The sequence below is a fragment of the Simochromis diagramma genome, unplaced genomic scaffold, assembly GCF_900408965.1.
Source record: "Simochromis diagramma unplaced genomic scaffold, fSimDia1.1 OVJJ01000822.1, whole genome shotgun sequence".
Taxonomy (NCBI): domain Eukaryota; kingdom Metazoa; phylum Chordata; class Actinopteri; order Cichliformes; family Cichlidae; genus Simochromis; species Simochromis diagramma.
In genome coordinates this window covers 4,371,637-4,387,006 of record NW_024387520.1, presented here as the reverse complement: position 1 = coordinate 4,387,006, position 15,370 = coordinate 4,371,637, and the positions used below count along the sequence as shown (strand labels likewise).

At 39.8% G+C, this 15,370-nt stretch overlaps 1 protein-coding gene across 6 annotated transcripts in view; it reads right to left on the bottom strand.

Moving 5' to 3' along the window:
- Nucleotides 1–15,370, bottom strand: part of slf1 (SMC5-SMC6 complex localization factor 1) — a 32,208-nt gene that overhangs the window by 10,369 nt on the left and 6,469 nt on the right. For 3 of the 6 annotated variants that reach the window (XM_040019111.1, XM_040019109.1, XM_040019108.1), the window contains exons 11-18: nucleotides 14,844–14,991; nucleotides 14,515–14,683; nucleotides 14,074–14,219; nucleotides 13,489–13,598; nucleotides 10,305–10,394; nucleotides 10,111–10,190; nucleotides 2,323–2,415; nucleotides 705–887 (exon numbers count right to left, since the gene is read on the bottom strand). In XM_040019111.1, the coding sequence (XP_039875045.1) occupies nucleotides 705–887; nucleotides 2,323–2,415; nucleotides 10,111–10,190; nucleotides 10,305–10,394; nucleotides 13,489–13,598; nucleotides 14,074–14,219; nucleotides 14,515–14,683; nucleotides 14,844–14,991 (1,019 nt within the window). The remainder of the gene's footprint in view (nucleotides 1–704; nucleotides 888–2,322; nucleotides 2,416–10,110; nucleotides 10,191–10,304; nucleotides 10,395–13,488; nucleotides 13,599–14,073; nucleotides 14,220–14,514; nucleotides 14,684–14,843; nucleotides 14,992–15,370) is intronic. The other 3 variants (XM_040019112.1, XM_040019113.1, XM_040019114.1) reach the window with 3 other exon arrangements.

Here is a 15,370-nt window from a genome sequence, read left to right as displayed (position 1 = left end):
TTTGTTTCAAAGCATTGGCCATACCTAACATATATTCACCTGTATACATAAATAAGTTCATCATTGCTTAAATATATTTATACATTATTTAATATGTGAGCTGCTAGAAGGCCAAATGCATTTCCATTTATTGCTTTATCCATCCATCTACAGTGGTCCTATATACTCTGAAGCCTGTTACGCTGCTGCTGTCAGTGTAATATTTATAGAATAATTATGAACTTCAATTAAACAAGTTCAGAACTTATACATATGCACAAGAATATTGTCATTTTTTAATTAAAAGAATGTGTGAAATTTTCTTACTGTTATGTTTTACTCTATAGACACAGGAAATCACTCAAACATGTTAGAATTCAATCACCATTTCAATATTAGTGATGTAACTGCAATATTTTAGATAAAATAATCTGAGCTCTTTGGGGGGGAGGGGGGTAAGTATTGTTTGTTCAACCCTGCATCAAACGGTAGTCATTTGAGTTGGTTTAACTTCGTCTTTTCAATTTGTTGTTTGCGCCACAGAGTTTGAGAACCAATCACCAAACTATCAATGTGTGACCAACCTTACTTCGAGAACATTTGAGTTTTGTTTAATTATTATAAAGCCAACATTTGTTATATTGCATAAGTTCCCGCCAACAGAATGTTAACAGCTTATACGCTGAAGCAGTCAGTCTGTGCATGTACTGCAAGAGTTTACTTGCCTGCATGTTCCAGCAGCATTTTGGCAATGTCCATGTGTCCATTTAGCAGGGCATCGTGCAGTGGACTCACTCCATCCACCTGATTATTAAGCACAGGGGAAGGGTGGTGGTGCAGCAAAGCTTCCACACACTCGGTGCTGCCGTGGTTGCATGCCTCGTGCAGAGGTGTCCAGCCTGCATGGTCTATGTGATCAACAAACCGGAAACAGAGGCACAAACAATGCTGACTCAAAATGAAAGTCAAATGAAATGGGGAAGCAATGTTAATCACAGTTTAGAATATCCACCTGTTGTTCACCTCACCAAACAACCTGTGAAACACTCTCTGGGCTCTGGGCTCAAATGAATCTATACTCCACAATTCCAAAATTTTAATTTCTTTTCTTTGTTTGTTTGTGTATGTTTATTTGTTTTGCATGTGGTAAAATACTTTTATATAGCTATTATGCATGCCAAGATCAAGTTTAAGGCATGCGCCATTATGATTTCAACCTTCATTCATCTGTTGCTTATACACACACAAGTTTCTGTTTTGGTCTAGTAATGCTTCTGTTGTCTAGTTATTGGTTGCAAGACGTATTGTCACTCGACGTGTCAATCAATCAGCACATGCTAGGACAATACTATCTAATAACTTTTGTACAATGGGCCAAACTAATAGGAAGTGAAATGGCTCTGGTAGATCAGCTCAGCACATACACATCATCTACACATAATGGCAGGATACATGCAATATGCCTGAAACACAAATGACAACTAATGTTTTAGAAGTGTAAATATAAAGCAATGCAATGGAAGCACAGCATTCAAACATCATAAATGCTCACAACGCATAGGCTATGATAATACACAGCTACAAATCAAGAGTAAAAAAAAAAAAAAAAAAAAAAAAAAAAGTGTTTTAAAGAAACATTAAAATCGTTGCAGCATCTTTTCATGTTTTAATCCAGGATTAAAACACAGAAAGACAGACACATTCTAAAGACTAATTATAAAAAAGTAAAAATAAAAAAAAAAATGACAGACAGATAATCTGCTGTAGTTGAGAAAAGAAAATCCTCTGAAAACCAAACATGCTCTGACTCAATTAGCATCAGGCCTTTTTTGGAGAAATCTGTAATGTGGCAGCAGTTATTTTACCATTTTGCCCCGTAGTTCTACTTGATCGCATTTTAGACTTAAGAATCCCCCATAACCCCCACCAAGATGCAAGTCAATTTAGTCTACTATTAAGGGGTGATTACAAAATCAGAGAAACCTTTGAAAACGGCACATTTCCATAAAAGGAGGGCAAGTCATTATATTTGACCTAAAGGGACTAAAGAAAGTCACTCTGAAATATCAAAAGGGATTCAATTCACTTAGCAAAGTGGCCATAAATCTATAAATCTGACACTCCAAACCCATCCTGCTCTTACTAGACACACCCTTTACATTTTAGCTAAAGGTTAAAGGCAATGATGATGACGCGCACACACTCCTATTTCTTCTCTCCCCCCTTTTTTTTTTCCCTCCAGTGTTAATCGCTCTCCAAAACCCCAGAGCAAACAGTGGGAGTGAAGTGAGACGACAGTGAGATAGAGGTTATGGAAAAAAGGGAAAGCGAGAGAAGTCTTACCTTTAACATTGATGTCTATGCCAGGAAGCGCCAAGATCTGAAGCACCGTTTCCACTTGGTTCCTCTTGCAAGCTCTGTGGAGGAGGGTCTCTCCTTCGACCAGGACGAACACAACGGACAAACACACCCAAAAGAAAGAAGAGGCGGAAGAGAGAAATCAAAAATCAGGGTGTGCCTGATGTCCTTCCCATTGTCCACGTCCATATGGTGAATACGCCAATTAAATACCACAGAAATGTCACCAAACACACACACGAAAAAAAAAGAATCCCTGACCTAAAAAGAGTACGACCCGCCAATGAGGTTGCGATTAAAGAGGAGTGATGAGAAAAAAGGGGGGAGATCTTTCAAGGGAGAGAAAAAAAAAAAAAAAAAAAAAAAAAAAAACACGGAAGGGAAAAAAAAAAAATTAAAGATGGAGAGTTGGGCTAATTCGCCTCGCTCTTTCCCTCTTTTATAGACGGAGATTTTCCACTTACACCCCGTGCCCAACAAAGTTAATATCAGGGCAGTTGGTGAGTAAATGAATGTAGTGGTGAAAAAGTAGTCCCGCTTCCTGTTCACTCATCCCTATATTGTTACTTAAGAGGAAGTTATGGTAGACAGCCCTCGCACAAAGCCTCGAAAACGATTCTTCACAGATCCTAGGTTCAAAAGCTCTGCTGGGCATTGCCAGTGTCACCACGTGATATTTAATCAGCAAACTACTAGCGGGGGAGAAAAAAAAAAAAAAAAAAGAACTCTCAAAAGACTCCATTTACATTTTTGTACACAATTTTATTCCACCCATTTCTTTTTTCCTCATTTATACTGCATTCCTCACTTTTTCAAATACAATATTAAATCAGGAATAAATTAGTGGGCCAGAGCCCCCTCTTTTCATGTATGGCTGAACTTCAGAGAGAAGTTAAAGGCCAAGCATGAGTGGCTCTGTGCTTGCCAGTATAACACAGAACTGCAAAGGCTGTAATAAATGCTTTACTAGCTCTCCCCAGGACGCCATCCCTGTACAGGGGCTCCACTCCAACGCACACAGAGCAAAGAGTGGGGCAAAAAGAAAAAATAAAATAAAATAGGTGGAGATGGGGGAGAGGGAGGGAGAAGAAGCGGTGAAGGGGACAGCAAAACGGTTCCTGCATTTCAAAGCATGCAGCCAAAATATTGAGAATGCTGGTTCGTATTCATTCTGGAGAATTCCTTTCCTCCAGGAAATGTCTTTGAGGCTGCAAAGATGTATTAAATGCCATCCACAATAGTTGAAAGGTTGAAAAATGGAATGGAGGAGAGAAAAAAAAGAAAGAAAAAAGAACATATGTTAAACGTAGGGATTCCAGTTCAGTTCAAATCCAGCTCAGACCACCATGGTTGGCACAGACAAATATTGCACACTTTCTTCATAAAGGTCCACAAGTATTTGGACAATGACTCAACCTTTGTACCAGCACAGATAATTTTGAGTCAATCGGCCATGATGTGACTCAAATGCAGACTTCCAGCTTTAATTCAAGAGCTTTAACATATTTTATTTGCATTAAGTATTTTGGAATCAAATTAATTTCTTCTTTCTTTTTTTTTTTTATAAAAAAAAAAAAACACACATTGGTACAAAATAACATTTTTAATATGTTATCTTTAATACTTGAATTCAGTGAATACCTGAAGTCTACAATCCATGGACATCACCAAATACTGCATTCCATTCCTTGAGATGCTCTACCAGGTATTTTCCTGCAGCCACCTTCACTTGGTGCTCATTTGTGGGTCTCACTGCCTTCAGTTATATCCGCAGTAATTGAAAAGCATGCTCTATTGGGTTGAGATCCGCTGATAGACCTGGCCATTGAAGAATATCTCATTCCTTTGGTTTTAGAAACTCTTGGGTTACTGTTCCAATATGCTTTGGGTCATTATTCATATGCACTGTGAAGCACTATCCAAACAGTTTTGCAGCATTTGGCTTAATCTGAGCAAAGTGCGACCTTGATCACTTCATGATTCATCCTGCTACATCGATCAGCTGTCATGTCATCAATAAACAGTAGTGACCATGTTCTACTGGCAGCCACACAAGCCCGTGCCATAACATTGGGTCCACCATGTTTGACAGATGTGCTATGCGTCAAATCATGAGATGTTTTTCTTTTTCTCTATACTTTTTTTCTTATCATCGTTCTAATACAAGTTCTTCTTGATTTCATCTTTCCTAAGAAATTTTCCAGAGCAGTGCAGCGAGTCCTTTAGATCTTTTCTGGTATAGCCTAATTTGGCCTTCATGTGCTTGAGTATAACCATTGTTTTGGACCTTGGTGTAAACCCTCTGTATTTCCATTCATGAAGGGTTCTCTTGATTGTAGACTAACTATTTTTTGCCTTTCTAGCTAGGTGAAAAGGTCCTCCTTTACTTGCATCAACATCTCTTTGGACTTCGTGTTAAGCGTTCCAGTGGGTAGCTGCCTAATGCTAGTTCAACACTTGGAATCAACTCCAGGTATTTTATCTTTTTAATTTGTAGTGAAATAACAAGGGAACAGGCATCACCTGGCCATGAAACAGCTTCCATAAGAGTAGCTGTAATTATTAAACAGTTAATGCATTACTTTTATTAAATTCCTTGAATTACTGCTGGAAATCTGCACCTTCACTCGCATATTTGTTTGAAATAAAACCCACACTGGTGGGGTACAGAGGAAAATTACAAAAATTGTGTGGCTATCCAAACACTTATGGACCTAACTGTAGATTATTTGAGAAGTAGTGAAGGAAATAGAGGATGGAGTGATCACATGGCAGTAACTCAATGCATTTAGGCATGTAGACATGGTTAAGATGAACTGCAGAAGTTCAAACCAAGTATCAGAAGGGGGAAGAAAGTTGATTTAAGTGAATATGAAGACAGTTTGGTTTGATCCGGTGACAGATGGGCTGGGATTTTCCCCAAGAAAATGTCCTGTGAGCAGCAGTTGATGTCAGTGTTGTTGAGTGTTGATGTCAGAGGTCAGGAGTGCCAGGTGTCATGCCTGTCAACTAAGAACAGGAAACTGAGGATGGAATTCACACAGGCTCACCGAAATTGGACTATAGAAGAGTGAAAAAACTTTGCCCGCTGTAATGACTCTCAGTTTTTGGTCCAACTTTTAGACAGAATTTGTCATGAACAACATGAAAGCAGAGATCCATTCTGATGGCTGCTTCCAGTAAGATAACACACAGTATCATACCGTTCAAATCATCTCAAAGTGGTTTCCTGAATATGACAAAGATCTCAACATAATAGAGCACCTTTAGGATTTGGTGGGACAAGAGATTAACCTCATAGATGTGCAGCTGGCAAATATGCAGTAACTGTGTGATGTTGTCATCTCAATGTGGACAAAAAAACAAAAAAAACAAAACACACACACAAAAAAAACCAACAACCTATGAGCAATGTTTCCAACACCTTCTTGAATTTATGCAACCCAGAACTATTAAGGTGTACCTAATAAGCTGCTTAATTTGTTTTTATGTTTGTTTTTTCTAAAGATGCGCCATAAAGTTTAATACAATAATTATGTGTCAGTGGTCATTTACAGTGCACAGTTGGGCATTAAAGACAGTGACATAATTGTTCAAAATTTTCTCTATTTGTTTCTGGCACGATGGAAGAGGCTTTTGGTAATGAGCAAAAGTACCCAGGTCACTAATTAATGTCGACGATGGAGATGAAATCAGAAATGCATAGATGAAAACAAATAGATAAATAAATACATTTTTGGAGGAGGCAGAAGTCTGGCAGAGCACCCAAGGTGAGGAAACACAGTAACTGGTGAGATTCATGGGTTCTGGACCTGAAGCAGTCATTAACTGCAAAGGATTTACAACCAAGTACTTGCAACCCGCCTTCCCCCACATTACTTTTGATTCTGTGAAAATATCAGGACTATTTAGTAAAATGTCTCAGAATTGCTCAGAATTTTTAATTCAACTACAAATCTACTGAAATGAAATGAAAGATCTACGCTATTTCCACCTCTTACCTGCTTCATACACCTCTGTGGAGGTGTTCAGAAAGAATTACACAGTCTGCTTTTGGACTTGAATGCAGCTCAAAGATTATTGCAATCATGAGATAAATCAGTTCATTAAGAACTGCATCAGAAAACAGAGCAGGTAATAAACTATTCAGACAAGTCAGATTAGAGTGTGCTATGATTTGCTGCAATAATTTGCAATAAACTTTATTTTGCACTGCATATTAAACCTCAGTTATTTGATGGCATGACATCATAAAGAAGGTAGTCTGGTTGTTACAGTTTCAGCATCAGTAACGAGACCAATCAGTCAAGCAAACCAATATTTCCAAGCTAAAAATCAAAAACACCCAAACTACAGTACCTAATGAGTAAGCTATACTTTGTGGCACGTCAGTGTTCTACATGGGCTGCTCTGCTATTACCGAGCACTAAAACGCAGTGATTAAACACCCATTCCACTACACCCCATGTGTACACATCCTAGCAAATGCCAGGGCCAATCCACGCACTGTTAAATCACTTTAATGGTTCCAATTTGGACACAACGCCTCTATTATAGGGGTAATTGCATGCTCAGCATTTACAAGCACGGAAAGGATAAATCCGCCTGTCCTTTTCTATAAATCCCCTGTTTCACACTTTAATAGAAAAGTTAAATGTATGTGTTGCTCTTTATATCCCTCAGTCTGCTTGCTACACTCCTGTAAAGCACTGCTTGGCCTGCTGATCCCTGGACCAAAAAGCCACTCAAAGCCTGTAACAATGCTATTTGTAAGGAATGTGTTTGAAGTGTATTCTGTGCCAGTTACTGGATATATTTAAAACTATTTGAAGACTTCTACTATTGCTACCTCTGAAAGCAACGGCAGGAAAATAATTCCCCAAGTGAACATTACTGCTTCTTAAACTGTGCCTCAGATGCATTTACTGGCAATAAACATTTCAAAATTCCAATGGTGAATGATTACTCCATTAAAATCAGTCAAAAACAACACTGGTCAGCAACGTCTATGTCACCCTCTCTGCCAACAGGAAACATTCAGACAGAAATACAGTGTCTCCAATAAGAGCAAGCAAAGATCTATATACACTTGCATATTATGCAACATAATATTCCTAAAATAAAACTCTATAGGTGGTAGGAATGATCCCTGTAAATGGCTGTAAGCAGTGATGAACTTTCATCAAACTGCTGCTGAATAAACGTTAAGTAGCAACTCTTAAGCCAACACACAGGTCATTAAAGCACTGATAACATTACCGTATGACCGCTCAATAAACTGCACTTGTGTGTGATAAAATCGAAAGCTACAAAATGAGTAATAAAAACTTGTGTAACTCTTTAAGCCGATAAATGTCTTTGTGTTTGAATGAATGTTTTTATGTTTCCATGTTAAAATGCCCACCATAAACATGTTTACAATGTGGAGCAAAAAACAGTTCAGGTATAACGCAAATCAGAGTTTATACAATATTAACCAACTCGAAAGTCAATATTTGGCATTACCAACTTTATTCTTTTGAGCCGAGCTGTAAGTAGACTTCAGAAATAGTTCTCCTTGGTTCCTGAAGCACATCAAGATCATCTTATGTAGTTATAATAATACTGAGGTCCGAGCTCTGACCGATTCTGTTTCATCGTGTACTTTTCTATCTAGGCTTTTAACTAGATTGGTAGATTGATTCAACTCATGTCCTCAGTCAGGTCTTTCCTGAATTTGTTTCTATTTCTTAAAGACAAGACTTTCAGACAGTGTTTATCTGCTGTACATGATTCTTAGGCCTGTCAATTCTAAATTGTCCACTTGTCCAGTTCTTCCATTTTATTAAGGACGCACACAGGATGGCTGGGTTTTTGGCTAAAAACTCTTCGGGAATCACTTTGTTAGTGCAAACATACAATTTGATGCCTTTCAGATTGTGTTCCATTTGGTTGTTGTTGTTTGTTGGGTTTTTAAATAAATGGGATCAAATTCTGTGATTTTACCATGACCTGCTAGTATCAAAGTACCTAAAGACACCATTTAAAACTGATTCTTTGCACAGTTCTTTGTTATGTGTATACACAATAACTGGTTAGTCTACTGAATTAGGTATCCTTTGATGCCTGAATGATTCATAGGCCAGTGTTAAGTGGCTTAACAAACAAAAAAACCCCAAAAACAATTCAACTGAAAATGATCGTTTACAAAGACCGGAATGAAATAGAGTGAAAAAGCAGGGAGTGTCCAGAGAAAAACTTTGAAAGACCTTCAGAAAGTCTGGAGAACTATTGCTCAAGAGCAATTTAAAAAGCTACAATAAAGTCTGGATCTCTTTGGAAGCCAAATATAATAAAATGAAGGGTGGTGCATGATGTTTGCACAGTTGCACAGTAAGTAACTTGGCAACCGCTATAGTTGTCTAATACCTCCCCATGCTATGGGGTATATGTTTTTTTTTTTTAACCAATGGCAATCTTCGTCCCTTTTCAATACTTATTTCTGGTGGGTAAAGCTGTGTAGCATTGCTTTACAAGTTAAAGAATACCGAACGCAGCTTTTGAACTACGCTCTGTAAATGTTGACCTTAATGGTTTGTTTCAGAAATGATGTGCCGCTAAACGCAAACAGATTTTAAACAATGAAAACTCAGCAGTTCTTGTTTGACAGTCTACATATAGTACATTAGGGCTGATTAAAATGGAAATCTCTACTGAGCTTCCACAAGCAAAAGCGGGACTACAAAAGAGAAGTTCATCCCAAATCCCTCAACCCCTCTCAGCTACTGTGACAAAGATACAGAGGTTCCAGAAGGCGAGACAGATGCTCCAAAGCAAAGATGTGCAGAATATAAGAAAGCAAGTTTACATATGTGGGTGAAAAGCCTGTAATGGAAAGAGAGGAAGGAAGGGAGGGAGGGAGGGAGAGAATGGGATGAGTCGAGAAGGGATGAGAGGGCGAGAGGGAAGTATGCTGTGCCGATGGTTCATCAAAAATTAATGCCAACCACATCGGTATAGAGATCACGTAGTGGAAAAACAACACATGCCAACAGCCTTGAGTCTCCTGCCTCAGCCTTCACCCCCCCTAACCCCACACCCACTCCCTTTCCTTTACCCTCCACCCCTCCTTTGCACCAGCACAGGGTCTTTCTGATCAGGTGGAGGGGGGAGATATGAGCTTTGACACCTTCGAGAGTTCACACAGAGTGCCATGCCTCTAATTGCAGGAAGTTCCACCAGTGCAGCCGCTGTATATTTAAAAGTGCTACCCTAATTGCTACATTTAATGTCTCCAAAATGGAGATCTGAGCCACACTGTGCGTACTAATATCTGTTATTGTTTTGTGTGTGTGCCCCCCATTATTTCTGTCCCTGCGATTTATCCATTTATCTGTTAGGGTTTTGGTTTTTTTGTTCATGTTTTTTTAAGGTGAAAAAGACATGACGAAAAAGCAAAACAAAACAAAAAGCGCAGTCTAGAATTTCAACGCAGATATAACAAGTAGAGAAGGTACAGCACTGAGGCATTATTATGGTCCAAAGTCTGCCACAAACATACATGGCAGGCCCGCTTATGCAGTCAAGCTGCTCATAAAGCTGACTAGAAGGAAGTGTGGTTCGATGCAAATCAATCACTTTTGCCATGCATTATGTGCTCTTCATTAAACCGAAAGTGATGACAGCGCTATCATGTTCCTGAAGACCTACTGTAGTGCATCAGTCCATTAAAAGTCCACTCCTTGCAAATGTGAAGCTATGCTCTTGAACAATGGGTGCATGCACATGCTGTACCTGCTGCGTTGACTCTGTTCAAACCTCTGGGGATGTTCTCTTTCTCCGAGCAGGTTTCATTCTCCAAAGAGTTTTGAGGTCTGTATGGAGACAAAGAATGTGGCCCAGAAGGGTTAATGAGAAAATACACACATGCTCTATTTATAAATTTCTTCAAATTAAAAAAAAAAAAAAAAAAAAAAAAAATTGATTACCCATGATTCATGTAAACAAGAGCAATTGACCATTTGAGCATGACTGCAGGGAGACCCAGTGGTGGAGAAAGTGGAACCAGCATCACTGTACTGTGAAAATTGCCATTAGCAAATGAATCCCTCATGGCACGATATCATCTTATATGAAATCTGACAATATCTGTCAAACCCCTACTGTGTTGGCCACACACACACTTCACACAACTAATCCTCTATTCCTGTCTCCAAAACACTTTTCCTCCCACTTAACGCCTCAAACGCAGAGACGAAGAATTCAATGTGAGCAAGCACATTAGGAGGAATAACTAGTAAAAGAAAGTGAAGCCTCTTCAAAGTAGTGGCGTGCTAATAGCTGTGGGCTGTCACTAGTCCTGTGTGTAGGTATGGAAGATCTGCCTGCGTGAAGCCTGACAGGTGTCTTGTGTGTATATGTATGTGCACATGCGCATGCGTTGCATTGAAGTGGAGTGCCATCCGTATTACAGGGAAGAGGCTTGTTCCCTGGTAATTGGGTTGTTCAGAAGCCAGGAAGGAGCTCCCAGCAGTGAGGAGGAAACACACGTCCTGTCACGTTGCTTGTTATTAGCAAGGACAAGGCTGAGAAGAGATGAGACAAGCTCTGTGTGCATGTGTGAGAGAGTGCGCGCGAGAAAGTGACTCCATAACAGTGTCTATGTTGAGGGTGGCTCACATTTAACCACTTCACCCAAGTGTCCCCTGCCCATACAGGCAGTGGAAGTTGACAGTACTTGGCTTGTATACACCCCGGTCTCTTCTTTCCTCATGGTCTACTTTAGGAGGCCAGTCTGCTGACAGCAGCCCAGCTATCAATCAAGAGCCTGCAGCAGCGTGTGCCCTTGGAGGCTATCACTAAAGAAACGTATGAGCAGTCATTGAAATAATGCAGAAATGCTGGTCAAGTGCTGAAAGAAAGCAATTTATGGGATTTTTCTTACTAATCATAGCAAAAGAAATCCTTCCCCACTACTTTTTATCTGTCTTCACTATAAAAATCTTATTGAATCTAGCTGATCCTTTTATAGGCTTTTCTTAAAACCCTAGCTGATATTTGGAAGTTGGGACTCGTAGAGAGGTCTGTTCAGAGAAAGAAAGAAAACACTATAGTCAAGTGGGCTGAAACGATTACAGCAACGGAAAGAGTATGACTAAGCCAGCACAAAGAAAACCACAGTTTAATTACAGCTTCCCTTCTGCTAACAGCACTCCATGCCATGCAACCAGCCACCTGGCAAATCAAATGGCCCTCTAAGCAGTCGGTCAATCAGCCACCCTGTCAGCTTGGTGTAACTTGGACACATGCCCTGTTGCTGGCCTGTCTGTTGATGCGGAAGAAACACGCTCACAATATCTCAAATAGAACTACAACATCTTTGAGTCAATCAAAAACAGACTAATGCATTCTGAAAGTAAGAGGTGACTGATAGCAGGGAGGAGAGCTGGCAACTCACCCGGTCGACCACGAACCAACCAGTCCTTCCTGTCTTACGACTGAGCAATCTCACAACAAACATAGCTGATTTTTTATATCATCTATAATGTGTTTTTCCTTTTGTTTTTTTTACTTCTTAGCAGTTTTTCATCATGTAGGCTATTGTATAGAATATGCAGTGTGTCATATGCATAAATGCTTTAACATAAAATGTGTTAATTGATTAAGATTGTCAAGATCACTGCAGCTATGTACAATATCATGAATTTAACCATGAAAACCAGAAAACAAGCTTCCCGTCTTGGTTTCTGTTCTCAGCTCATCACAGGCTTTGTCATTTTGATTTCATTCTTTCTTTTAGGGTCAAATGATTTTACATGCCCTTTGGCATTTCTTTATCTCATCCACACAGATTCCTTTCCTTGTTTCATTTATTTCTTCACATGCCTATGTCAAAATAAAGTAAACCCCTTGCAAATACAGGGAAAGCAGAAAGTAGAAACAGAGTAGGGATGGAGGGGAAGAGAAGATCTGGTCTGTGCATGAACCAGTAGCCTTCACATGAACCTGCTCCCTGGTGACTCCTGCCCTTTTCCAGGCCAACTACCTGCTGGTGAAACAGCAGATGTCTGATATGGGGTATGGATAAAGTGGGTGCGTTTGCAGTTAGAGAGGGATTTAATATGCAAGAGTAGACCAAGAGAGATGGGGGGGGGGCCTTGAGAGCTGGTGGTCGTGGTGGTCGTATGGGAAGACACAAAGGCCTTATGGGATACCCACCCAGTCTATCTGCGGCTCCCTCTCCATATCAGTGTGTGTGTGTGTGTGTGTGTGTGTGTGTGTGTGTGTGTGTGTGTGTGTGTGTGTGTGTGTGTGTGTGTGTGTGTGTGTGTGTGTGTGTGTGTGTGTGTGTTTAACTTCCCCGTGCACCCCTCCTGTCAGCCAGCACTCACTGATAGGATCAGACCTGGGCACGACCCATCACATGCCAACTCCTCTCGCTCCATCTGACCTCTATTTGTCTGTCTCCAGCTTTCCCTTAGTCCATTCATGCATCTCTGCTCCTCACCTCCACACACTTCTCCTTTCACCAGGTGTTCCTTTGTTCCTTTTCGCTCACATTTCTCAAAGGATCTGTTCATTTTCACTTGTTTGGCCTAATGCTATGCTGTCTACTGTGAACTATGTGAGAAGAATCCAGACAATGGAGGCACAGAAAACTGCTGGTCGACTACATCAGCTATTTTAGACACAGACAAGCCAACAAACATGGTACAATAACCAACTTTACAGGGTGACAGCTTTTCATGTGTATTTTTTGCTAAAAGATTACTAGCAACATGCTTTCTGCTATATCTTTAGTAGATATGCAGGCTCTAAACAAGGTTAGACAACTAGACATTGATATGATTGATAGTCACAATTTTTTCTGAAGTCAAAAAAATGAAAAAGTTAACTAAACACACTGCCACTGGGAATCTCTAAGCTCATCTTCAAAAATTAATACATTTCAAGAAGTTTGGCAAATGTAAATCTAATACAAGACATTGAAGTGCTATAGCTTATGCAAACAATTAAATTAAACATTTGAACATCATACTGGAATTTTAAACCAGACATTTGTGCAGCCTCCACCTCTGTGTGTAAGCCCCTCCATGTTTTGCTCCAGGCTCTTGTGAGAATGCACAATGTGGACTTAACGGTAGCACAGACAGACAGCTGCGTGTAACTGACCTGCAGTCGGTCCCCTGGCTAGTGCAGCTGTGTGAGCTGGGCTCAGTCCTGAGGCGAGTACCACTGGGACTCAGAGCCAAACTTCCCAGAGCAGGCAGGTAGAAAAGCACCTGTCAGAAGTCACACAGATATACACAAGGTCAGACAGTGCCTTTACACTGCAAGTTGATATGTGCGTCCTTGGGGAATTGAGGAAGCACAAAGCCACCAATGGAGAGTGAGAAAGCCAGATGTTCTAGTGCAATATAATATTCTGGTTAGACGACATCAGAAATCATTTCATGGCACATAAGGGCAAATGTAATCTATACCAGTTTTCAAAACTGTCATTAACTAATGCAGACCAACTGTGTGTTTTGCTTCTAACACTAACTTAAAGTGGGGGAAAAGAGAGAGAAAAGCATTATTTTTTTTTGTATACAATTATATCAGACGCTCAAGAAACCACTGTGAATCCAAAAAGGAATTCCAGAGTTTCTGGTAAAAATGGAAGATGATCACAAATGTACCAGAAGTAGAAATGACAAAATCTGCCAAAGGGAACAAGGAATAAAGGACAGGGAAACATGGGAACAAGAAACGCACCATTTTCTTGAGTGACAGAGGTTCATCTCCCATAGTGCATCCATTTCTGCAGCAGAGATTCCTGAATATGGCATCAGCCACCATCAACTTAAGCCTGGTAGAGCGAACCCTGATAACCAGTTCTACCAAAATATTCGGAGATAAATCTATGGGGGAAAAACCACAGAGGAAAATCAGGTAAGAGAGCATCTTTTTAGAAGAGATTTTTGTTTCAGAATAAAGAAAACTGACCCCTTCGTGTCAAACCGTACGAATAAAAAAAAAAGAGACAATTCTGCTAAATAAAGTTTTTAAACTGCTTAAACTACTTCTACCACTTTTTAAGTAAAAGAAAATGAAATTCAGAAACCAAACTTTGAACTTAGGACAGAATTTACATAACAGAAGTTTTGTTTTTCTGAATATGCTTCCTGTTCTCAAATTTCAGTTTTTATTACTTACCCTGGCTAATGACAGCAAGATATTCTGACAAGTCTTTCAGGCCTTTATCCACTAGTGTCTGGTTTAATTTGAAATGCTGCTGATACCAAAACTCCACCAACACAGACAGGAAATCCAGTAGGGTGTCTGCCAAGTGCAACTTCTGCTTCTCATCCCTCTCGGCGTACTCCTTTAGAAAAGATAAACAACATTTTGAACCTAGCGAGCTCCATGAGCAATAGTAACTTTAGTCATGAGGTCAGACTACAATCTGCTGTCAATTATGGATCAAAATAAAACATTCTGAATGACTGAGCACATTATCCAATAAGAATATCAAAGTAAATTACAGTCATGGCAGCCTGTATCAAAAGCTGCATTAGTTGTTTTACAGCACTGGACAAGAGGGTGGAGCGCTCCCACACAGTCCAGAAGGTTCTATAGAGCAAAGATCCTGATGCTGATGCTGGAGGGGCTCCCTGGAGCTGCACAAACTCTCTAAGGAAGAATAAGAAATTATTAAAATAGAGACTTTCAGCTTTTATTCATGGGGGTACAACCAAAGTACTTAATTATCTGAATAAGAACTACAATAAATTTTATACATAGCCCCCTGGTATTAAAAGTAACTGGACGACTGAGTGGCAAGCAGTTTCAAGGTCACATGACACCTGTTGCCCGTTCCCTCGTTATTCAATGACCTAACCCTTCCGTCACCTAACCCCAGCAGGTGACAGAAGTCTACATTAAGCAGGAAAAAAAATCTTAGAGGGAGCAAAAACATTACGTGTAGTACATTTTTAAAAACAAGCTCAGAAGCACCAAAGGTCCTAAAAGACCACAGAAGACAGCTAAGGTAGATGATTGCATAATCCTT